This window comes from Trachurus trachurus (assembly GCF_905171665.1).
Source record: "Trachurus trachurus genome assembly, chromosome: 15".
NCBI lineage: Eukaryota > Metazoa > Chordata > Actinopteri > Carangiformes > Carangidae > Trachurus > Trachurus trachurus.
Genome location: NC_139906.1, coordinates 25726957 through 25751690, shown reverse-complemented (window position 1 = coordinate 25751690; position 24734 = coordinate 25726957). Strand labels below are relative to the sequence as shown.

Here is a 24734-nt window from a genome sequence, read left to right as displayed (position 1 = left end):
GTATCTTGACCAGTATTTTTGTTGTTTCTGTTGATTTTCTATACGATACACAACTAGCCCCCTCATGGCACCAGGTGTGAGCCTTGGGTTGGGTGGGGTTTGGATTCTCAGGCCCATTGAGAACTCTACTCCATGTTATAATCCAGTGATTAAAGATGCATATCTTGTCTTAATGTAAGATAACACAAACACAACACAGAGGTAATAAACAAAACTAGGACCAATAGCTTCAAGAATTGAACAGTGTTTTTGCCTGCAGGCCAGGACTGACCTGTTCGGTGCCTGTGGTTGGACAGTGATGTTAACGTAATGACCCTGACCTCATGGAGTCCCATCCTGCCTCTTACCTTCTTTTTTTTTTAGCCGCTTCCTGACAAAACCACAAAACCTGCGATGAATAAATAATGACGTGATTCGGTTGGAAGTGGTTTTCAGCCGCAAACTTAAGTGTCTAAAGTATGAAGTTCATTAGAGCTGCTCAGCGTGTCAGCGTTTATGCACCGGTGGAGGGTATCTACCCCAACAATCGCATTAATCAACGGCTGAAAGACGCTGTGGGCTATTTTGAAAACATGTTGTATTTGCATAGCAGCAGCGAGGCTTCGTCTGTGGAGCTGAAACTTGGCGGAGGCGCTCTCTTCCCCTGCCAGTACAGATATACACGTTGTGTGGATGTGTTCATTTAAGCATGCTCATTCAGATTTTGTATACAGCCTGTCTGAATTCATTTGATCTCTTACTTGATGCTTAATTCTCTCTCTCTGTGTTTTCTCTTCTGTTCTCTCCCGCTGCAGGTATGCATTGTGCAAAAGAGGGACACGGAGAAGATGTATGCCATGAAGTACATGAACAAGCAGCAGTGCATAGAGAGAGATGAGGTCCGAAACGTCTTTAGAGAGCTTGAGATCCTACAGGAAATTGAACATGTTTTTTTAGTTAATCTCTGGTGACTATCCCATGTTTTTATACTTTCACTGTGGCCTGCTTTGCCTGTGTCGCGTCATCTGCTCTGTCTGCCTGCTCTGTTCCAGTCTGCTCTGTGTATTTACTTCTCAATAGAGACGTGCATGCTCACTCCGAGATCTGTTGCAGCCCCTAAAATAGATGTACTCTTTGTGGATATTATGTTCGCGCTGTTGCATGCACTTTATTTTTCTGCATTTGGCACTTAGTGAAAAAGAAGTTTTATTTTCTGTGTGTCATTAAAGCTTGAAACAAGTCTTTCACTAGAAACAGCTATCAGCGTAAGAAACAATTTGAGCAGGAGCGACAATTTTCAGATATTAATTTAGACTCTGAACCCATGAAGCAACACTTTTGATAATTACTGCGGTTTTGAATTGACCTTCCTCTTCCCCTGAGTCTGATATGTGGCTGATTGGAGGCTGCTTTCATTATTCAACGCTCATCTCTGTGTGTGACACATTTCTAGATGTAATTGGGAACCTGGCACAGTATTCACGGCGTATTACACAAAGCACTTTGCTACTACTGTAATTGGTGGGACGACACTGCACGTGCTTACACCCTCACTCTGATGGAGTGATCGTGAGTAGACGATTCAAGACAACTTGTGTCTGAAGATGTGAATGATCAAGGTTGAATCTGGAGAGAGGATATTTTTTGCCTGCTAGAGAAAAGCCACACTACTAGAAGCGACCGAGGGCATTTTAATGAGCATACAGCATTAGGCCTGTGTATTTTTTATAGTATAATTCCCTGCAGGAGTATATGCCTGCCAAAGCCTTCTTTGTTCTAGTTTTTTCCTATGCTGCGCTGCTCCCCGCTCTTCCTCTCAGACTCTGCACCCGGCGCTATTTCAAATGCCCATTAGTGACAAAGATGCTAAATGTTATCATTGCAGCTACATATGTGGGAAGGAAGAGTTTCACACTTTACATCTCCACCTCCTCTCTCTGCTTTTTAAGTCGGCTTCACAGAGACGCTCCAAAGAGGGCCCGTCCATCTCACTGAGTTCAGAGAGAGAGAGAGAGTGAACCTGATCTCACTCAGCCTCCCGAAGTTGTAACAGTCCCGTGCAGTTAATTAGTCTGAATCTGGATAATCCACATATGCTTGTCTGGGACCATTATCTTTGACATCTATAATTGTAAGGCTCATTTACATGTATAAAAATAACAATGAGGATAGATAATTACATCAACATTAAAAGGATAGTTCACACTAATTGCAAAACCTCCAGTGATATCCAGGCATGCAGGAGGGCCACTGAGATTTCTGCCTACCACCCTTACACACACTGGATCTAATTAAATTATGTCATTAGTGCTCATAATATTGAGGAATGACACTGGAAAGTGACTGGTGTGTTTGTGTGAAGACACTGCAGTTTAGTTTTTTTTTTTTTTTAATCTGCTGAGACCCAGGTTATTATTATTTATTAATATGAACTGAAATGAACCAACTCTTAAAGGGGACATATTATGGAAATATCACTTTTTGAAGGCTCTTTAACACATATCTAGGTGTTTGTTGCCTTCTGGCCCCAAAATGTGAGAATTTACAAAATAATCAGTAATTTTCAGGCTCTCGAGGTTGAAATCAATGTGGTTTTATGAGCTGTTCCCTCAGTTGTCTTCCAATGATGTAACTAGTTTTTTAATTTGCATAACCCCACCCCTACCTGGGACCAGTAGAAGGGGCGGGGCAAGCAGTGGTTCATTTGCATTTAAAGGGACAGGCACTGAAACCAGCCGTTCTGAACAGGGCTGTTTAGAGAGGATGAAAAGAGCTGTGATGTTTGATCCTTGGGGTATTTTGACCAAAGCATGTCACAGACATGTCTTTAAGACACCTGGGAACTATTTTAATTTGTGGAAAAGGGACATAATATGTCTCCTTTAAAACATGAAAAGTTTGCCATCCAGATGTTTGAGGACCAGTCCGTCCCATTATAACACCTCTGATCTTTTTGTTTCTTGCAGAAGTGAAGACTTGTACCTTTAAACACGAGTGTCTCCCTCCATGTCTCACTCAGTCTGTGCCTGTTTGTATCATACGGCCCTTTAAAAAAAAGAAAACATAGGGAACCTGTCAAATCTGCATAACAAATCCAGCGTGGTGGTGGGTGGGTGCATGAGGCGAAGGCACGCTGCTGTCAGAACGTATGATATACGAGAGAGAGAGAGAGAGAGGTGGCGTAGAAAGCCAGCTGTGTGATGGTTGCAGCTGTCTCCATACGAGTGTGTGGGTGCAGCACACACAGACCCTGAACCTGGGCAGCTGTGTTGACGGTTTTGAAAAGTTACCATCACTTGTCTCATGTACAGTAAAGACACCAGGGAGGGAAACGTTAGCATTTTTCAGCTGTGTGTTGCTGCTGCAGTCCGAGGCCGGGTGAAGCTCCCGTTGATACAGGACTGCTGTACAGATCATCTGCAGTGGCTGAGGTCCTGCTGTGGAGAGCCTTCTCTGTGCACACAAATGTATAATTGATGGGAAGTTGTGATTTCTCTCGTCCAGCTGGAGAGAGAGAGAGGGAGAGCAGGCGCTGGGAGATAAAGGAAATCAATTTACAGCTTGAGTCTATGGTATGTTTGTTATTTCTGCCTCCAGTTTACACAGACACTTTGCTGATCCTCTGTGTTGTTACGTGTTGTATTGTATGGTACAAACTGTCTGCTGCGCTCATCTGCTGCCTCAGACGAATTCTCAGCTGGGCAGGTAATGAGATGGGACTGATGAGGAGCTCTGCTTCATCCTTCCATCATCTCCCTCGCTGTAGCACACCTAGGTTTCTAATTGGATCGCCGTGTGGATGCTGCTGAACCAGATTTGAATACAGGCTTTTCAATCAGAGCATCGCCAATCTGGCATTAGAACATTTATCTACCTTCTAAATCGACATGAGACGGTCCAGCTGTTTTTTTAAAATATATTTTAGTTTGGTAACACTTTATTTGACGCCTATCTCTATAGCGGATTATAACCATACTTATAATGAGTTATAATGCAGTTATAGCACTGTTAACTATAGTCATAAACACTCATAAATGATCATAATGGTTTATCATAACACACTTTAAAGCATTTTATCATGACTTATAAGGTCAGGTATTATAATATGTTATAATTGTTAGTAACTCTCTGACAATGCCCACATCGATAATGCATTATAGATATAGTTATAATGTGTTATAATTGGCAGTGAACGTGTATACCTGTCATTATAAACACTCATAAATTATCACAAGGGTTTATAACAATAAGCATAACACATTAGAGCATTATAACTCTATTGTAGCCTAATACTTGACCTTATAAGCCATTATAAAATTATCTATGATGTGTTATGCTTATTGTTATAAAGCATGAGGTGTTAGTTTTTTTGTTTCAATTCAGTTTTTATTTGTCACTCTCATGAGAAACCATTTGTTTAACATGGGAGCGAGAAGCCGTTCTCCCTGTCATGTTGTATGCAAAGTAGGGCTGACCCCAAAAAATCGAAGCTTCGAAGCTTCATTCGTTGCCATGGTAATCGATCATGAAGTCCGTGATCGATTGTGTTTTCTTTCTTCCTATTTCCTTTTTGACACCCGTTCTCATCGGCAATTGTTACATTTGTCAGACGTCAGACGTTACGATCGCGCACCCCCCCTGGCCGCCGAAGCTTCGATTAAAATCGATTTTATGTCTGCGAAGCTTCGATTATCAAAATATGATAATCGGGTCAGCCCTAATGCAAAGATAAAAAAATAAAATAAAAGAGATAAGACATGTTTAAAACAGGACACTAATTCTAAAATTCGAAAAAGACAGCAACGTTTTGTTAAGTAAAATAATTAGTTAGGAATAGATAAAATTACATTACAAAATAAAGTGCGCCGGTTGCAGTTAGTTAAAAAAGTGCAGGTGCATGTGTGTATGGGACAGTCAGTCAGTGCGTTGTCCCATCGTGTTGTTGTTGGGGGGAGATGGGGGCAACATGTGGTGGGCTTTCAAAGTTGTGATGGCTTGGGGTTTGTTTGGGAAGTGACTCTTTAAAAAAAAAAAAAAAGATACCACTCTTTATGAAGCTTTGATGAAGCTTCATCAGTGTGTTTTTATTGATGCAGTGCCAGGAGGGAGCCTCGGCTAGTCAGAGATGGAGAGAGAACACAGGAAAACACACCAAGTAGCTGTCAGAGGAAGTAATGATTCCTGCAATCATGGAGCTGGGAAGAGGAGGGGGAGGGGGGGCATCAAATAGCAAGGAAGGGTGCACAAGACTGCACAAAGAAAGTATATGACATTGATTTGTTTGGTCCAAAAAAAAAGAGAGAGAAAGATGTGCAGACTAAGAGGATTTGTAAGGTTTCCCTTCAGCTTTTCCCTCTCGCGCTCACAGGCGCTGGTTCAGTCTCAGAGCCGGGTTCGGCTTCCACTGAGACGTCTTGGGTTCTGCCGTGCCTTTTCAGCGGTTCTGTCTGTGCTGTGTATGGCTTCAGAGGAAATTCATTAAGGAAGCAGCCTGGTGAAAGCCCACACTGAATCCCGTCAGCCAGGGGAAAGGCTGCTTTAAGCTGGGCGGATGTCAAGTTTTGCAGCCCACAGTAATTGCTGCGACCATTCCCTTGCTGCATAGATGCGATGTGTAGGAGTCAAGGGTACACTGAATGGATTACCTTGGAGGAGGAAAAAATTAACCATCATCTGCTGCACACAACAAATCCACACAAATCCTTGTAAGGATTTGCGACACATGAGAAGACGCCGACTTCCTCTTTCCCTCATACATGTCGGAAACACCGGAGAGCAGGGGTCAGCTCTTCCCCGCTCGGAGGCAACCAATCACCATCGCCATTTGATCCCACGGTCTGCACGAAACCAGTATACGTCATTAAAAAACTGTAAGATTTGGCCTGAGGCTTTATACCTCACAACAGATCACTCTCAAACACCATCACCCCGTCTCCCTCGGGTGCTCAGAGACACAGCAGTGAATCACAACACAGTGGACGCCGCCACAGTGCTGTTGAAAACAGACTGCTGAGGTTAGCAAGGGCTGTCGCTGCTGTCACTGTTACTATGGAGTCTGAGCTTTAAACACATTCCCTTGGGATAATCCCCGAGGATTTTAAAGGTTTCAAAACCAGAAACAGGGGTGAGTCATCTGGAGAAGCAGGATACGGTTGCGTTTGCTCTTTACTGTCCATCCCAAGCAAGTGAGAGGAGTGGTGAGGATGGATGTGCTGTGTCCTGTTCAGCCTCCATTAGGAATATTGATTTCAGGCCTGGATGGCGCAAGGCCTTAGGAGACTGGAACAAATTAGCCTCTCCACCCCCGGTCAGCAGTTATAACAAGGCCTGCGAGGGGGCATGGCTTTAAATCATCCTCATAAAAGGTAAAATATGGGCTCATTTCCAAAAGCACCGGGGTCTGTTTCTTTAATACTGCATTGAGCATCTGCTGATTGTTTTGCCCTCATGAAGGACTTAAGGCTTTGATTGAAACCGCCTCATCCACCACTTTTAAAGGTATAATATGTAGGAATTCGCCCCATCTAGCGGTGCGGTTGCATATCGGAACGTATTCTTGATGTTGCATTCACGTGAAATCGGGCAGACGTCAGACAGACAACAGACGCTGCATGTAACAGGATAGACAAGCATCTGTGTAAACAAGTGGTCCGCCAGCACGAGGCAAAACAATACAGACATGACAATATGTTGTCATGGTGATGTGGTATTGTTTACCTGACCCACGTTTTACCATCTTTCTCTCGTCGAGTAAAATGACATCCGGTTGGTTTGCCGGCGGCCGTCTGCCTGACTGCACCTGAATGCAACATCAGTGCCTCCATCCTTCCTCACACTACACAGTGGTGACAGTTCTAACAGACGCTACCTGGAAAACTTTCTCCCCGAGCCGACAGCTCTGCTGAGTTTCCGTGGTTACCTACGGTCACGCTGCCACTGAACGTAAAAAATGGCCATGCAACATGGCCGCCTCGGTTCGGTGCATCGCCCACTTATGTATTTGTAACGACTTGTAACAACTCATTCTAAGGTACGAGAAAACTTTCATTTGTAGCGGGTGTGATTCGACTTCAGTGAAATACGTATTTATGAAAGCAATATTTGATTTTTGCTAATAAAAAGCCAAATAAGTTACATACTGGGGCTTTAAAGAACTTTCCAAGTGCACCTTGTGAAATGAGGCCAGTGGAGCTGCTGTGTCTTAAGGTGAGTGGTTGGGGAGAGGCAGCGTTCACTCACTCATTGTTTGGGGAATCCTCAGAGGAACACGCCCATGTCTTGTGATTGAGTCGTGGCCACCGGCTCCGGGGAGTCCGTCTCCATCATCAACTTTATGTAGGCCGTCGAAACTTTTCAGACAGACTCCAGCCAACAGAATCACATGCTCGCCTTTTTTCCTCTCCTCATAACTGTTCTCCTCTTCCACTGTCCCTCTATTTCCCTCTCTCTCCGCCCTGCCTCCCTGGGCCCATTTGTCATTGTGGCCTGATTATTTCAGCCTGTTCCTTGTACTCCTTCCAGCCGGCTAACCTTCCTCTGTTATAGTCGCTGTGATTGTCGCAGCCCAGTCCTGTCATGGCCTTTCAGCGTGGCCTCCTCCTGCTTCTGGACACTAACAGCTCTCCCCTGGCTGCACATTACGGCCTGGAATTCATTCAAACTCAAGGATTTGACCTGCAGCTTCTTAGTGCTACATATAAATCACCACTGTGTTCATTATTTGAGTATGAAGAGCAGCAGAGGGCACATAAGTATACAACTTCAAGGAGATTTTCAAAGAATGGAATTCACCCAACTGCCTTTCGACAGGATTTCACATCTTTCAGCTCATAAAAACAATCCACTACTTTGTAATCCAACAGAGAAGCAACAAAAACTACAGCTTCCAATTCCCAGTTCCTTCAGTTGGCCACTTGAGGTTGGTCACCTTCATACCCCAGGCCTTTGCTCGTTTTTGTATTTTCTTGAAATTTTGTGGTGACGGCCCAGCAGCTCCTCTGAGCTTCGATACCACTCCCCTGAAGCCTATGACCTGGAACCCACAGCAGACTAATGTATGTAGCTCAGAATTCTTTAACATTCATCAGTTCCAGATATTCTTCATCAGTTACACTGCTCCAGTTTCTTTTCTTCTTTCAAGATGTAGGTTATTGCTGAAAATGCTAATCTGTATCCGTTGTTCTTACTCCTGCAAAATGACATCATTCTTGACTCTAATGTGACATTAAAGGAGACATATCCTGCCCCTTTTCCACAAATTAAAATAGTTCCCAGGTGTCTTAAAGACATGTCTGTGACATGCTTTGGTCAAAATACCCCAAGGATCAAACATCACAGCTCTTTTCATCATCTCAAAAACAGCCCTGTTCAGAACGGCTGGTTTCAGTGCCTGTCCCTTTATATGCAAATGAACCACTGCTTGCCCCGCCCCTTCCACTGGTACTACTGGGTTATGCAGATTCGAAAACTAGTTACATCATTGGAAGACAACTGAGGGAACAGCTCATAAAACCACATGGATTTTAACCTAGGGAGCCTGAAAATTACAGATTTGTTTAGCCAGTTCTTGCATTTTGGGGGCTGGAAGGCAAGACAAATACCTAAATATATGTTAAAGAACCTTCAAAAAGTGATATGTCCATAATATTTCCCCTTAAGTGACTTTAAGTTTTTTGGAGGGATTTTATGCCTTTAATCAGCACCGCTTTCCAACTCCTGACAGACAGCAAGACAGCACAAGACTGCTGCTTTTGATTTTTAGGGCTTGGGAATAAAATTGTTTGTCATTCTCCTCCGTCCCATCCTTGGCAGTCTTAAAGGTGACAGGTCTTGTCAGTGCCAGAGCTTTCATATGCTCCAGTTGTCATCCTCTATCTGATATCTCCCTGTCACGTCGGTGAAATCGGGGAAGCAAGTGACGGGCGACCCCGAGCCGCTGCAGCCTCTCGCTCTCGCTCTCGCTCTGATATTTTGGCAGAGGCTTGGGAAGACCGTTTTGTGCAACACTGAGATAGTGAGTGGCGCCTTGGATGAAGCTCATCTGTCAACTGGATACCATGGAATCAGACTGTGACAATGAGGTGATAAAAAGGTGACAGTGAAGAAGTCCCTGCTAATGGCAGACAGTATCCTGGGGCCGGCCATCTGCTGAGGCAGCTATGTGTTTTAATAGCGTGGCTGGGGGTTATACCTTATCTGTTGTAGGTGCAGAGATGGACTTGAGTACTTGATCTCAGTACTTGAGTAAGAGTACAAAATACTACTGGTCAAAATTTACTCCGTTACAAGTAAAAGTAGCTCAGTCAACATGTTACTCGAGTAAGAGTAAAAAAGTACTTGCTTCTAAAGGTAGGCTACTTAAGTATCCAAAAGTACATGCTTTTAAATCTACTATAAAGCAGAAGTAAGCGATCCGGTCGTTTTGGCTAATGCTGCGTTCCATGTAGGCTTTTGAAACCGTAAATTACAGCTTCAAGTCACGACTTACGACTCTGTAGCGTTCCAGGCAACCCACTCGTGTTTTTCCGACCTGTTTTACCTGTGAAAGTCACTATAACGGCCACTCGTAACTTCCGACCCGTGAACTCGCACCAGATCGAACTGGTACGACTTCACATATCGGAAAAACACGAGTTAGGGGTTGCCTTGAACGCACCATAACGTCTTGTCAGCTGATGGAGTTAGCAGCCCCCGCCCTCGTCATGGATCTATTGGTCCTCGTCCCTACGTCACCACATTCAGGCGCATCCCTTGGCTGCACACACAGCCCTTCATGTCGTTCTCTCTCCTCATTGGATAAAACTTGTAGGATACGAGAAAAGTTTTCTCCTCGGCTCAGAGCAGAGCAGAGTGACTGACAGACCTGTGTTTCGGTCCAAACACTCTATGTAAGTGATTGCTGTGGGAAGATATAACTATTTAAGACTTATATTAACACAAATATATCGCTTACTTCTGCTTTAAGTAAGAGTAAATTTCTTATTTTTCACATCAATGAATTACTATAATGTTTTCTAAATGAATTTAAGGACCTTTTAACTCTTGTTTCTGAGAATTAACTCTTTGAAACCAAGAGCAGTCCTGAAAGTAACGAGTACTTTTCAGCCTTTCTCGAAATTAACTTGAGTAAAAGTTAAAATATTTGTCTTGGAAATGTATTCAAGTAAGAGTACTAAGTACCAAAGAAATCTAATACTCAAGTAAAGTACAAATCCTCTGGATATGTACTTAAGTACAGTACTCAAGTAAATTTACTCTGTTACTGTCCACCACTGTGTAGGTGTCTCTGTCATTTCTTGGAGTGCATCCTGCACAACTGTCTTAATATAGTGATGGCAGGGTGTCTATAATGGCCGCTGATGGTAATGACGGCCCAATCTTGATGTTGTTGTTGCGGTATTTGTAGCTCTATTAGCAGTAACGCAATGCATTAGGGAAAATATTGTGTTACTGCATTCACTGAATGTGTGTCCGCCCACTATCTACCCTATCACATAAAAGTGGAAACCATTTCATCATTGAATATACACAGCGGAGGAGAAAGAGTGAGAGGAAGAGAAAGACCCAACACTTCTGCAAATGTCTTTTTTTCCTCTCTTTTCCAATCTGTGGACGAGATGGAATGAGTTTTCACTCTGCAACAAACGTTGGGCCCATTCCTCACTTTATAGAGGATATGACACCTGAATAGAACCAATCAGAGTGTTCCCCCGAGTGTTCCACACCAAGCCTGACGATAGAGAGAGAACCTGCAGCTGTAAGAAGAAGCACTACCCCCTCCCCAGTATCACGTTTTAAGATTGAGATATTATTTTCATTATTGTACAAAACCACTTTGATCACCCGTGTGGCTTCATGTTGTGTTCAGCGTCTGGGGCACAACTTGGGGAGTGTTATGGACTGCAGAGAGGCTGTGTTTTTAATTGGACCTGCTTGATTAGTAAGCCTGATTGACATAAACTGTTCAGCGGTCCAGGAGCAGCCTTCAGTTAAGTAACACTCGACAAAGACTGTTTCCAAACTTTAATTTGACAACCACTTTCTCTCTTCCTCTTGTTAATGTTACAATACAAGGAGCATGGTTAGAGCTACCCATACAGAAAAAATATAACTCAGGCCTCTGCATTATGCATGAAGGTTTCCTCATTTGTGTAGGTACATGGCAGAGAAAGATGCATGAATAGAGCATTGATGGAACAGCACTGAAGAGAAGGCCTTGTGCCATGCCTGTCCTTGTTTGGGTTTCTGTAAACATGCTTGTGTTTATCTGTGGAGGCTTTGCACTGGTGATGTGTACTGTATGTGTGTATGTATGTACTGCCTGCTGCAGCAGAATTCCCTGTACAGCATGTACTGGTTGTTTGTGTGGACATGTTTAAAGGGATAGTTCAACATTTTGGCAAATTCACCCATTGCCATAATCCCTATAGTCATAGCAGTAGGTTTGTTACCTTTACTTGTCGTTCAAGCTGTTTTTAGATCGGCGGGGCAGAGATACAGTACAAGCTGCTGAGCTAACGCTACAGAGGCATATGGTATTTCCAGCTTTCCCTCAAAACTCATCAAATACACAATCCTCCAATCATCAATCCTCCAACTACTCCAAAACGCTCTCGTGGACAAGTTGTGACCTTCACCACGCTATGAAATAATTATGTAACATTACGAGATAGAGTTGTTTTCGAGGCAAATGCGTAACCGGAACTACATTTCAGACACGGCTGCTGGGCTGACTGAAAAGCGCAAGTAGTTCTGAGTATTTGCTTCATGTGTCGTAATGTTACATAATTATACGTCATTATTTCATAGCGTGGTGAATGTGCAGGTCACAACTTGTCCATGAGAGTGTTTTGGAGTTGTTGGATTGTGAATTTAGTTCGAGAGTAGAAACACAATGCAGCTCACGTCTCTGCTCCGCCGATCTAAAAACAGCTTGCACCCACAATTAAAGGTAAATAACCTACTCCTAAGACTATAAGGATTATGGCAATAGGCGAATTTGCCAAAATGTTGAAATATCCCTTTAAAGCATGTCCACTTTCCACTGGACAGTGACTGAGTGCTGTGTCCTCTTCCTCCTCCTCCTCCCTGCCGGTCCCAGGTACTCCTTCCAGGATGAGGAGGACATGTTCATGGTGGTGGACCTCCTGCTGGGAGGAGACCTCCGCTACCACCTGCAGCAAAGTGTCCAGTTCAGCGAGGACGCCGTCAAACTCTACCTCTGTGAGATGGCACTGGCACTGGACTACCTGCAGAGCCAGCACATCATCCACAGGTATGAACTCGTCTCTCCTGCTCTTCATTCCAGCTCAAGGCCTCTGTCAGCCTCCAAGCCTTTTGTGAACATTTGTAAAGAAATACATTTCTCTCTCTCTCTTCTGCCTACACAGAATTGAAAAGAAAACGTATTTTTTTTTTAATTTAAAGCTCTTTTACTTGAAACGTGAAAAACAGTTCTGGACCGTGGTTTACCTGACGATGATTCTGTCAGAAACTGAAAGAAAATGAAAGATATCCGCACACTGCTGAATAGAGCTCCCAAATTTATATTAATGAACCACAACGTTTCGACCACCTATGGGTCTTCTTCAGGTCATCTGAAGGCGTGTTTGGGGTGGAGCCTATAAATAGGGGAGGATGGAAGTGGGCAGTGACCCATGATATTCACCTGCTGCAGAACCCCATCTTAGTAAATCATATGTATAGAACAATATAGATCTCTAATTAGATCATAACAATGACAACAACTTTAAACCCCAGGTAGCAAAAAGACATATGAAAGACCTGGAGCAATGGACAAAAAGTGATCTTAAATAAGAATAGAAAATAACTAATCATCAAAATATTCAAATCCCATTAAAATATGACTCTCACTATAATAGCACATAGAAATGAATGATAAATCCTTGGCTCCTTGGCTTCTATGTCAGAAACTCTCAGTCAGTGAAAGCTACTTTCAAACCAAAGATGGATTAAAACAGCTCTGAATGATTTATTCGCAGGATGTCGAACAAAAACAAATAACCTTACAACAAAAGACAAAAATATTCATTACAGTTTTTTCCAATTGCTAAAACACAATTTTGCAAACTAGGCTGGTTAAAATACTCAACACAATTCATAAAACCACACAATCAAACTGCAGAACACCTTATCTTTCATACCTCATATATCCAAAATGAAGCACTGCAACCAAAACTACTGTACATATAGCATTATCTAAATCAAATGTATGCACCAAACACCACACACTTCATTCAAACAGTAGTACCAGATTTTTGTCTAACCAACCAACTACACACAATGAAAAGCACTCATCTTGCAGATACACACACATGCTGTTGAAACATTTATTATTTTATTTTTCACCAAACAAGTCAGTGCAACATATGCACAGCAGATATATTTACATTGGAGTGAACAAAAATATGCTCACAAAACAGTAAACTAAAAAAGAAAATTGCAGAAGAAATATAGAAAGACTCTCACTCTTCCTCCCCCTCCCTCCTCCTCTTCCTCTCTGCAACGTCTTCCATTGTCCAACGTCAAGACTGCCTTGTATATTCACTTAACCCTAAGACAATTATCAGTATTTCAAAAAAAAAAATTCTGCAGAAACTTCAGCATCAGAATCAGACAAGAGCAATGGAAATTCATCTTTGATGTGTCTCTAAGAAATTACAGTAAGAAAAGGTGGTTAAAAACATCCAAAACACAGTTAAACACAACACATAGAATGAAAGTTGATGGCAGTTGAAATGAATAATGTTTCCAGTAAGTTTGTCCATGCTGGAGGGAATCCTACAACAACAGCCGGGGGGAGGAATTGAACTGTGGAGTGGATGTGAAGGGTGGTGTGTGATGGTGGATGACGGTGGTGGCTTTCCGTCTGACTGCCTGAGTGTGGAGATGTGAAAGTGAAGACTGTGTGGTGCCTGTTATTTTGCTTGCATGCCTGATGACCCGTGACAGTCTGGATTTGTCTTTAACAGAGAGAAGGAGAAAGGTGTACAGAGATGAGATACTGTGGGAGAGGAGTGATTTGATTTTTAAAGGGATACGGCAACATTTTTCAAACATTCTTTCCAACATCCTTGCGACTGTGCGTGCAGTAACAAATAGCTTAGCTCAAACGCTGGAAGTACATACTGTAGGTAGTGTTAGCCTGCCTCCACCTAAAGTCATCAGAGAAACTCTTCAGCAACTCTAAACGGAAACCGGCAGGCCGATCTTCGTCTCAGAGCTGACAAAACTCTCCGGTAAGGCATCTTGAGCGGTCAAATGCCGGTAACGGGACGAGATCAGTCAAAACGGAGGGTTCAAGCAAAGACGGTTTATTTTGGTTCAAGCTAGCTACATCGAGGGTAGGTTAGCTTCCTATTTCAAAGTAAAAGCACAAATTCTATTGTCATGGTTTTCTGTATGTAAAGGGCAACGGGTGTTTTATTTTGTGAAAGTAACCGGAAGTGCGTTGGTCACAACAGCTAGCTTGAGTAGCGCCGAATGCGTCCGAACAAAATTGTAAACAGCTGGTATTTAGACAAATTAACGACACACTGCTGATCTAAACGGCTACTTTCCCGCCTAAAAATGTTTGAAATGTCGATAAAGTGATATATTTACAGAGTTTAGAGCTAAAATGAAATCAGCTTCTGACTGCTGATTTCGGCTCAGGTAGGAGGCAGGCTAACACTACCTATGCACTTCCAGCATTTGAGCTAAGCTAATTACGGGCGATACAGGCTCTATCTCCCTTGTTACTGCACGCACAGTCGAAAAGATGGTGTCTATCTGCTTGTCATGGACTCGGGAGTGAGGCAAGACACAAAACAAAAAATGTTGGCGTATCCCTTTAACTTCATGGAAGTTCTTTTGCAAACGGAAGAAAGAAAACAGCAGTTAGGCTACTTGAGTTTTTATAGGCGAGTGCTGGTGTCACTCCTCTGTCCATGTGATGGACATAAGGCTGATCACTCCTGTTTAATGTTTTTATTGGTCTCCAGCACCTCCTTCTACAGCAGCCGGTGACTAACGTGTGCCTGCTGTGTGCTTGCATACAGTGGCTTTATCACAGCTGCTTCTCAGGAGCTGCAAGACTGAGCATTAACGGTGTAGTTACAGGATGTAAAACCAAAGCAGATAACTTAACCCCATGTTGAACCAGGCGTTTTTCAAGGTTCTCAAGATTTAAAATGAGCCCAAGGATGTTTATATAACTTTTCTTATTCAAGATGTTTTGGTCATGTGTGTTCAGCTTCTTCAGTAACTCGTCTATTAATGTTTCCAGTTCCGGCTGACTGCTGTATCCATAAACCCATGGTTAAGAGCTATTATCATGCAAAATAATACAACAAAAGAGTATTACATCAGAATAAGCAAAAGCAAATAGCTAGTCTCTCCCTTAGTGTGGGCTTGTGGGACTGTTTTTTTATTTCTGTTAACTTTACACAGCTAAAGATAGCCTTCGTGTGTGTTCCAGTAATTGTTACCATCCATCATCTTCAGCCAGACTTGCTATCTGCATCTTTTTGTCCAGATATGCTGAGCATGGCGGGAAGTGTGCAATAAGTGAAAGAGCTGCGTCCCCGCAGACTACAAATATGCTGCAACAGACGGCTGAAGAACTGTTGGAACCTTGATTTTTTTCCCTTTTAAACAACAGTGCGTCTGTCTGTCTGTCTGTCTATCTGTATGTATGTATGTATGTATGTAGTATGTAGCTATGCATGTCTCTATGTGTTTATCGTTTTGCAATCTTGAACCTGTGGACAGTAAAGTTTACCTGTGCAGCAGTGTTTGCGAAATATAACAGTAAAATAATGAAATGAACATTTCAGACATGTAGCACCTAAATCCACCTCTAAAATGTAGGAACATGTTATAGCTGCTTTGTTTAATCCCAATAATAATGTTGGAAAATTAAGTTACAGTTTTGCAGTGACTCAGAGCCTCACCTGGTTGCCTGGCAACCTCACAGTGACGGTAAGAGACGAGTCACTTTCTTAATGATGATGCTCTCTCTAATGAAACACAAGTTGCACTTCAGGCATTAGTGCATAGACTTAAAACCACACGTGCGCAGTACAAATCCTAACATGTCTAGTATATAACATAACAGTGTCTGTAATTCTATGTTCCACTTGCTCTCCCTTGTTTTACTACACCACCGTCAGGCTTTCTTATTCTCCCAAGTCCAGTCAGCAAAGTTCAACTGAAGTACACTACCATTCATAACAGACAGAAAATGCTTTTTTTTTTTTTTTTCATTGTTTCTTCACCCTCTCCTTGACATCAACTGTTCTGCCTCTGACACTCTGCCGTAATCCAATCCCTGGGTCCATGGCCGTCCCCAGCTCTACAATTTTGTTCCACCCTGTAAGTTTTTGGCAGGAGAATACTATACAATTATTTTGTTGCACCAACTGAAGGAGGAAGGGTCTCTGGTCTCCTAGCAACAGTCAGCTGCCACCATGCCCAAGGAGGTAAAATTAGTCCTATGAGAAGAAGGGAAGTAAAAGTCTCTTCTCCTTCTCTTCTCTTCTCTTCTCTTCTCTTCTCTTCTCTTCTCTTCTCTTCTCTTCTCTTCTCTTCTCTCCTCTCCTCTTCTCTTCATCGTATACGTACTAGATCGGCTCACACAGGAGGCTTGTTCCTGTACAAAATATGAAATCACTTAACATGCAGTTTCATGTTGGATTGGTGTTTCTGCACTTGCTGCAAAATGAATGAAATGCTAAGTGAATTTTGTACTTCAAACAAAATAGCACTGTGCTGTGCTGGCAGTTGTATCAGGATTCCTCCTGTGAACATGTATGTATTTCCCTGGAGCCCCGTGCTGCCGGAGCGTTTTGGCAGATGATTTTAGCATCAGCTTGGCATTGCGGAGCCGTAGCCAACACATATGTCCTATGAGGTGTGTCGACGCTCTCTGCGGACGGCGTGTATTCTCCGTATCAGCGTGACGTGTGGCATAATTAAATAAGCTGTGTGCGCTCTGTTAATTGCCTGTGGAGGGCTCCGAGAGGCTGAGGAAATGTTGTGATGTGTGTGTGCAAGCGTGTGTGAGTGTGTGTGTTGCATGGGTGGCCGGTGTAAAAAAAAAAAAAAAAGCATGTGCAGACAGACCTGCCAGGGCCTCCGGGGGGGGGGAAGGGGAGGGGGAGGGTGGGGATTGGTGATGCCTGTGCTCTCGTGCACTCGGGCAATGTTTGAACTGCAGGGAATGAGAATTTCTCCATGTCTCACTGACGCACACACACACACACATACACTGGCATAACATGTTGCACCAACATGCAATTCACACATGCATCGGCCTACAAGCACCGCCTACAGCCTTTCACATTCACTTACTGTGTAGCGTACACATCCTTTCTCAGTATATGACCACAGACAGTCCTGATCTGAGACACTGTGGTTCTGTTTCACTGAGAATAAAGGAGTGACGTCTGCACACTGTATAAAGCTCCTCTAGTGTTTATTGTGGATCAACATTTCGATCACGGTGGATCTTCGTCAGGATAACAAGGCCAGGCAAACATTTCTTTTCTTTTTTGTAACTTTTTTTTTTTTATTGATGTTTATGACAGACAGATACAAATAAATACTTGTTACCTTGTTGCAGTTACATGGAGAAGATAAACATCTTGTGCATTTATCAGTATCTATCTGCCCAGTGTTTTTTCTTTCTTTCTTTCAAACAGCAACAAAAACAACAAAAAATAAATGCAGTCCAGCAACAATGTACAAAGCAAGCCAGACCTACAACACAAAACATAGATCCACAAAACAAAACAAAACAAAAACAAAACACACCCTATAAGTCTACATATTATACCAACCCTGTACCTGCCTCTTATAAAATATAGATAGATGGTGACATCCTTACATATCCAGCAATTGAGCTAGGAATGGGCCCCACACCTCGTTAAATAAGTCTTCCCTGACCCACTCGTAGCTGGCCATTGAGCTTAAAACCTGCAAGGCAAACATTTCATTCATACAGCCAGTTGGTCCCAACCCCCAAATAAAGCCCGAGATGCAACTCAAGTGAGGCACATCACTGAAAAATCTGAGGCTGTTGTATATTGTACATCTGTATTTGTCTTGCTTATATTGTGTCTTTCTCTGATAACTTCAAAAATTCTATAAATTCTAAATACTTTTTAAGATATTTTTCAGTGATGTGCCTCACCTGAGTTGCATCTCTGGCTTTATTTGGGGGGTGGGACCAACTGGCTATACAGTATGAATGAAATGTTTGCCTTGCCTTGTTATCCTGACGAAGATCCACCGTGATCGAAACGTTGATCCACAATAAACACTAGAGGAGCTTTATACTGTGTGCAGGCTTAACTTCTTTTTTCTAAGTCAATTTTGTTTGTTGGTCCTGCACCTGTAGTGTGTTTGGATGTGCATGCTCTACTCCACTATTGTGTTCTCTGTTTCACTGAGAACCAGAGAAGTAGGAAGCAACTTACATTATTCTGTTGTATGGAACCACATAATAATATTTCCTCCATGCTTTAGAAGTCAGTGTCTTGGTTACAATGCACCATTGGGTCCTACTATATGAACACAGTGTTTTCACACTTACAATATGTTTGGTTTCTTCTCTTAGGGCTTTTCTCATTGGTTTTAAATGAGTGGGGCTCTGCTGAATAAAACATCATTGATGACAGTTGTTTTTATGTCAGTGAACTCTGACTAAACCATAGCCATGAAGACTTTTTCTGGGGTTTTTTTGTTTTGGGGTATTTTTTCCCAAAAGTTAAGGCAATTTATTTTTTGTGATGAGTGTGTGTCTGTGTTTGTCTGTTTCAGAGATGTCAAACCAGACAATATCCTGCTGGATGAGCAAGGTAAGGATGTGAACTCTTCTTGACTAAAGCACAGGAGAGTGTTTGTGTGAGCTAATATAAATGTTATGTTAAAGCCATTCCCTAAAAGTCAAAGAAAACTTACATTCAAATGACATTGAGTTTCAGTGGGAGCAGTGTTGCTGGTCACCCTTTTTTTACCAGGGCATCAAAGTTTGAGATCTTTGCTAGAATTTGGACAATTTTGTCAAAGCCCAACAACCCCCATAGGCTAGTTAATAGTGGGTGGATGTTCACAACATCAATGATGGCATGTGGAAATGGATGTATCTCTCCTGCTAACACGGTTCTGTATTGGCAGCAGGAAGTACACACATTTCTACATATAATTACAATATGAGTTTTAATGCAGATAATATACATGGCTCCTCTCCAGATCGATGCATCTTGTGTTCATGTTCTTCACACGTCTCTGTTTAACCTCAAACTTGTGCTGAATGTTGATAAAAATAAAATGTGTTTTATCCTCAGGAACTCATAGTTCTCTCACAGCTTTCTTTAGATCATACTCAGTCCTTATTAAAACAACTTCATCTGCAGACTGCTTAAGTCCTACTACCCCAACAGTAAATACTGAACAGGGGAACACTGGCTCCCTGTAAACTGCAGCATATACAAGGAAAAACAAAGGACTAAAGATCTTGTGTCTCACCGTCGTAGATGCAGTTAAACTATTCCTTTTGAACATTTTTATAGACTGTACTTTGTACAGTGTAAGTGTATTGAAGATGTTTTTTTCTGCTCAAATTAGCTTTTTGTGCAAAACAGATCTCAGTCTCTCATCAGTTAAAGTCAGTGCATATGCAAAAACATATTTTCAGTCTTAGAGGTTGTAGCAGCACTTAGCATCTATGCATGTCGGAAAAGTGTGAAATGTATAGTGGCAAGCAAAAGTTTGGGCACCCCTGGTCCAAATGTCTGTTAATGTGAACAGTTCATCAAGTGGAAGATGAAATGATCTTCAAAAGACATAAAGTAACAGATGACCATTACATTTTAAACAATATAATATTTTTTTCTATTTTCATCTTTTACATTTTCTAACTGCCAGAAAAAGAAAAGGGCAGCAAAGGTTTGAGCCCCCTGCATAGTTAGCTAGTACCTTTGGAATCTATCACAGTGTGTAAATAGTAAATATCCTGTCTGATACCTTGATCAAAGTTATCTAAGAGCTCAAGTCTCCTGGGTTTCCCATTCTTTTGCAGGCTGCTGCTTTGTTTCCCTGTTTCACTCTAAAACTGTAGAAAACTGAAATAACACATTGATATTGATTAAACAGAGTGTTTCATGTTTAACTTTATGCCTTAAAAGACATTTTGACCAGGGGTGCCCAAACCATTGCATGCCACTGTATCATAGCTAGCATGTTGAATGCACAGTATCCAGGCAGCAGTGAGATTCAGCCCATCCTGAGGAGTATGACGTACAGAAACAGCCCTGTGGGTTTGAATAAGTCACAGTAACAAGATCAAAGAGCGATGATGTGTGTCTAACACACAAAACCACAAGGACACATTAATCCAGGTTACTGAAATGTCACATTTATTTTTCCTTCATTGAAGATTAGGATCTTTCCTTTTGACGTAATTCGTGGACATTTATCTTAAAATACCAAAGTTCAGATGGATTTAGTTTTGATGGATTCATTTTGTCTCTATCTTCTTAGGTCATGCTCACTTGACCGACTTCAACATCGCCACAATAATAAAGGATGGGGAGAGAGCCACAGCCTTAGCTGGGACGAAGCCCTACATGGGTAACTTTCATTCACAGTCGCATCACAGTTATCGTCTGTATCAGCTGTATCTTTAGTCACAGGCGAAGGTCTGATTGCTTTCTACGAATTAATATCCTGACGGAAAAGATGAGGGAAGGCAAAAAAGGCAAACACAAGATGTTACATTCAAAATGAACAGTCTGAGGAGGAAGACGGGTCTCTGAATACTCAGAAGATTAGAACAAAATGAATCAGGCATTATTATGTAAATAACAAACCCAAGCAGGATGTGACAAAGCATCTAGGATGAATTGTAGCCCGGCATGTGACAAAGGAAACATGCAGCGTGTTCAGCTGCTGTAAGGTGTTAGACTTGATATCGGCTGATCTTTACCATACACACTCATCACTTGTGTGTGATTTAAATGATAGAATCTCCAGACTGGCGTTTGCTTGTGAGAAGCTGAGGCAAAAAAAAAAAAAAAAGAGCCACATCTGGTCCAGTGATGACTGAGGAGAAAATGAGCCTTTTTTTCTGATGACATTTCATAGAGGGAGACCAGGCAGTGGTTTTAAAAGCTTTTTCTGCTCCAGAAGTGTTTGTGTTCTGTGCTCTCAGCCCCAGAGATTTTCCAGTCCTTTGTTAGCGGAGGGACGGGCTACGCCTTTGAAGTAGACTGGTGGTCACTAGGGGTGACAGTCTTCGAAGTGCTTCGTGGATGGGTAAGACATGATGGCAATCTCAGATATTTTATGTTAGAAGGCTGCAAGAACCACACCTGCTTCCTCCCATCCACTGTATCTTTCCCCTCATCTTTCCATTTTTTCCCCCTTTTTGTGACTCACCATGCTTCCTGACCAGAGGCCCTACGATATCCACGCTAATAACTCAGTGGAGTCCCTGATTCAGCTCTTCAGCACAGTCAGTGTGCAGTACAGCCCGGCCTGGCCCAAGGACCTGGTGTCCCTCATGAGGAAGGTGAGCTGCACACAGTGACATGTCCTTCACTCTCAGCTCTGTCAACCTCACAGATCTTTCACTCAGAGATAAAACCATCATGAAAACATGGCAGTTGTAAAGGTTAATGATGCTGGTGTTGTTTTGCATTAATATTACAAATTGCATGTGTTGCATAGATTAAAGCCCCAGTATGTAAATTATTTGGCTTTTTATTAGCAAATATCAAATATTTCTTTCATAAATACGTATTTCACTGAAGTTGAATCACACCCGCATACAAATGAAAGCTTTCTCGTACCTTAGAATGAGTTGTTACAAGTCGTTACAAATACATAAGTGGGTGACGCACCGAACCGAGGCGGCCATGTTGCATGGCCATTTTTTACGTTGAGTGGCAGCGTGACCGTAGGTAACCACAGAAACTCAGCGGAGCTGTCGGCTCGGGGAGAAGGTTTTCCAGGTAGCGCCTGTTAAAACTGTCACCACTGTGTAGTGTGAGGAAGGACGGAGGCACTGGTGTTGCATTCAGGTGCAGTCAGGCAGACGGCCGTCGGCAAACCAACCAGATGTAATTTTACTTGACGAGAGAAAGGCGGTAAAACGCCATGACAACATATTGTCACGCCTGTATTGTTTTACCTCGTGCTGGCGGACCACTTGTTTACATAGAGGCTTGTTTATCCTGTTACATGCAGCGTCTGTTGTCTGTCTGACGTCTGCCCGATTTCACGTGAATGCAACATCAAGAATACGTTCCGATATGCAACCGCACCGCTAGATGGGGGGAATTCCTACATACTATACCTTTAAGGAGATCTTCTTAGATTTAACTAGAATGAAATCAAGTTAAGATTATAGTCTATTTTTTTTTCTTCCTGGTTTCTGAAAAAAAAAATCCATTCTCTCTGGCACCTGATGTTCCAAAGAACACTCTTCAGAAGTTTTATTTTCATTATAGTCAAAATATAAGATATAATGGTAGGTGAGCTGACAGACAAATACATTTTTCTTTGGGAATTAATAAAGTAATTCTTATTCTTATATAAATATAAAGGAACAATTGCAGAGCAGAATTGATTGACTGAAAAAATACTCTGCAACTCTTCTGATTATTAATTAAGCCTTTAAGTAGTTTTAAGCCAATTCCCAGACTTTCTGTAGCTCCAGCTTGTTATTATTAGCAACTAATTGTTGCTTTCCATAGTCTTATGTGGTCGTGGTTGGTGTTACTATACAGACCAGATGATGAAGGAGGAGGTGGATGAGGGGGTGGGGGGCAGAGATACAGTGGTGATATCGGGGAACATACTGAGGTAAAAAGCCGGTGAAGCTGCAGCAACAGAACAGATCCAGGTAGTGCAGGGGGAGAGGAGCTGGAGGGAGGGAGGGATGAGCCGAGACCCTCAGGGCAAAGGAGAAGGAAAAACGACAGATGGGAATCTGAAGGATGGAGGCACAGAAATGGAGCAAGTGGGTGAGAGTGTGTGTGTGTGTGTGTGTGTGTGTGTGCGTCTGTGTGTGTGTGTGTGCATTGCTGCTGATAATATCCATCATAATGATTAATTTAATTTGATGTAGAAGTAAAAAATCTGACACTTTGACGAGATAATTCCCTTTACATCAAATGGGAATAAATCTGCTCAGCAGTCCTCCTGAATCAGACTCATTCTCCCTCATTCTCCTTGGTGTCAGGATGTTGTCATGTGAACAAGAGAAACGGTGGTGGAAACAAATTAGTGTATTCCCTGTGGCAGCATTCCTTTTTATCATTTTAAGACAGGATTTTGTGAGTGAGTAAGAGAACTCGGGGCTTGTTAAAAAGAATATTCCGTGGCTTGGTGCATGTGAATGTGCATGTGCTGTGTGTCTGAGCGGCTGAGCTCTCTGGACCCAGCCTCGGTCTCTTCCGCTCTCCTGCTGATCGATTACCGTGTCCACTCACTCCACTGGAACGGACCTGACCGGCCCTGCAGGAGCAAACTGAATCAGCCTGTGACTAAAGCAAAGACGAGAGTTAACATGACAACAAAAGCCCGTTCCTCTTCACATTTCCAGTGTTTACCGAGGAGGTGAAAAATGAAACAGATGGCGTTCCATTAAAAACACAACTGCATCGGCTCTGGTTTTTATTTCCTCCCTGGGATAAGTGACTCCACTCATGTGTGGCATGTCATCTGTGTTGATCAGTGCAACAATTTGGATTCCAAGCTGCTGAGTGGCTGGTTTGATTAACAGTGCCCCCTGTTGGTGACTACAACAGGAAGTTGATCAGTGTTTAATAGCTTAAAAAACAGTTTCCTCACATGGAGCCTTCAAATGAGTTTTTTTTTTAAAACAACTTATTAGATAAATGATCAATAGTAGATAAAATGTAAATTCACAAGTTAGTAGTAGTAGTTTTTTTTAATTATAGAAAGGTTTATTTCAAACAGCTGTAAACAAAAGGCAGTTTTATTTCAAGATGGAAACTGTTTCCGTTGTGTTTCATGTGACATTTGATTATATAATGTTGGTTTTTCTTTGACACTGTCACTCTTCCTGACAGTAGTGTTGGCCTCCCCACCTTCCTGTCCATCACATGCAGCCATGCTGACTAACTGCTTCCAGGGTCCTGGTGATGGACTTGCTGACTCACTGTCACGGCTCACAGGGAGATTTGATGGAACCTGTTGAACAAAATTTGTTTTTGTTTCATCTGTTTTTCCCAAATAAGCCAACAGAAAGGCCGTGGCTCTGAATAAACACAGTATCCAGACGCTGTCTCTTAGTAACATGGCTGCAAATGCTGCCTTCCTGACAGCGCCGCCAGCACGGCAACGTTGTGAGCTTTAATTGTTACTCAGTGCCAAAGTGAGAAAACAGTGTTAACTGCAGCACCTGGATACTTATTGCTCCTCATAGAAAAAAAATAACACACAACTCTGTGAAAAGCTGAGAGATAGAGACTTTCCTCAGTGGAGTCAGCTACAGTAACATGGCTGGCTTTGTTTATTTTTTTAACCCTAAGTAGCTCAGCTTTGCATAGTTTTCATCTGTCTGAGACACAACTGCTTTGACACTGGCAGTGCTCTGCAAACTTACCAGAAAATTCATTATTCATTCATTATTATGATGTTAACGATTAATCGATTAGTTGTTTGGTCAATAAAATGTAAAAAAAATATTTAGAAATATCAATCAGTGTTTCCCAAACTACAAG

General features: G+C 42.3%; 1 protein-coding gene across 1 annotated transcript in view; it reads left to right on the top strand.

The window, feature by feature from the left end:
- The window catches only part of stk32c (serine/threonine kinase 32C), a 107342-nt gene that overhangs the window by 70421 nt on the left and 12187 nt on the right, over window positions 1–24734 (top strand). The window contains exons 3-8 of the mRNA XM_083988007.1: window positions 795–946; window positions 12080–12253; window positions 18802–18839; window positions 20524–20613; window positions 21194–21297; window positions 21437–21553. Of these exons, the coding sequence (XP_083844133.1) occupies window positions 795–946; window positions 12080–12253; window positions 18802–18839; window positions 20524–20613; window positions 21194–21297; window positions 21437–21553 (675 nt within the window). The remainder of the gene's footprint in view (window positions 1–794; window positions 947–12079; window positions 12254–18801; window positions 18840–20523; window positions 20614–21193; window positions 21298–21436; window positions 21554–24734) is intronic.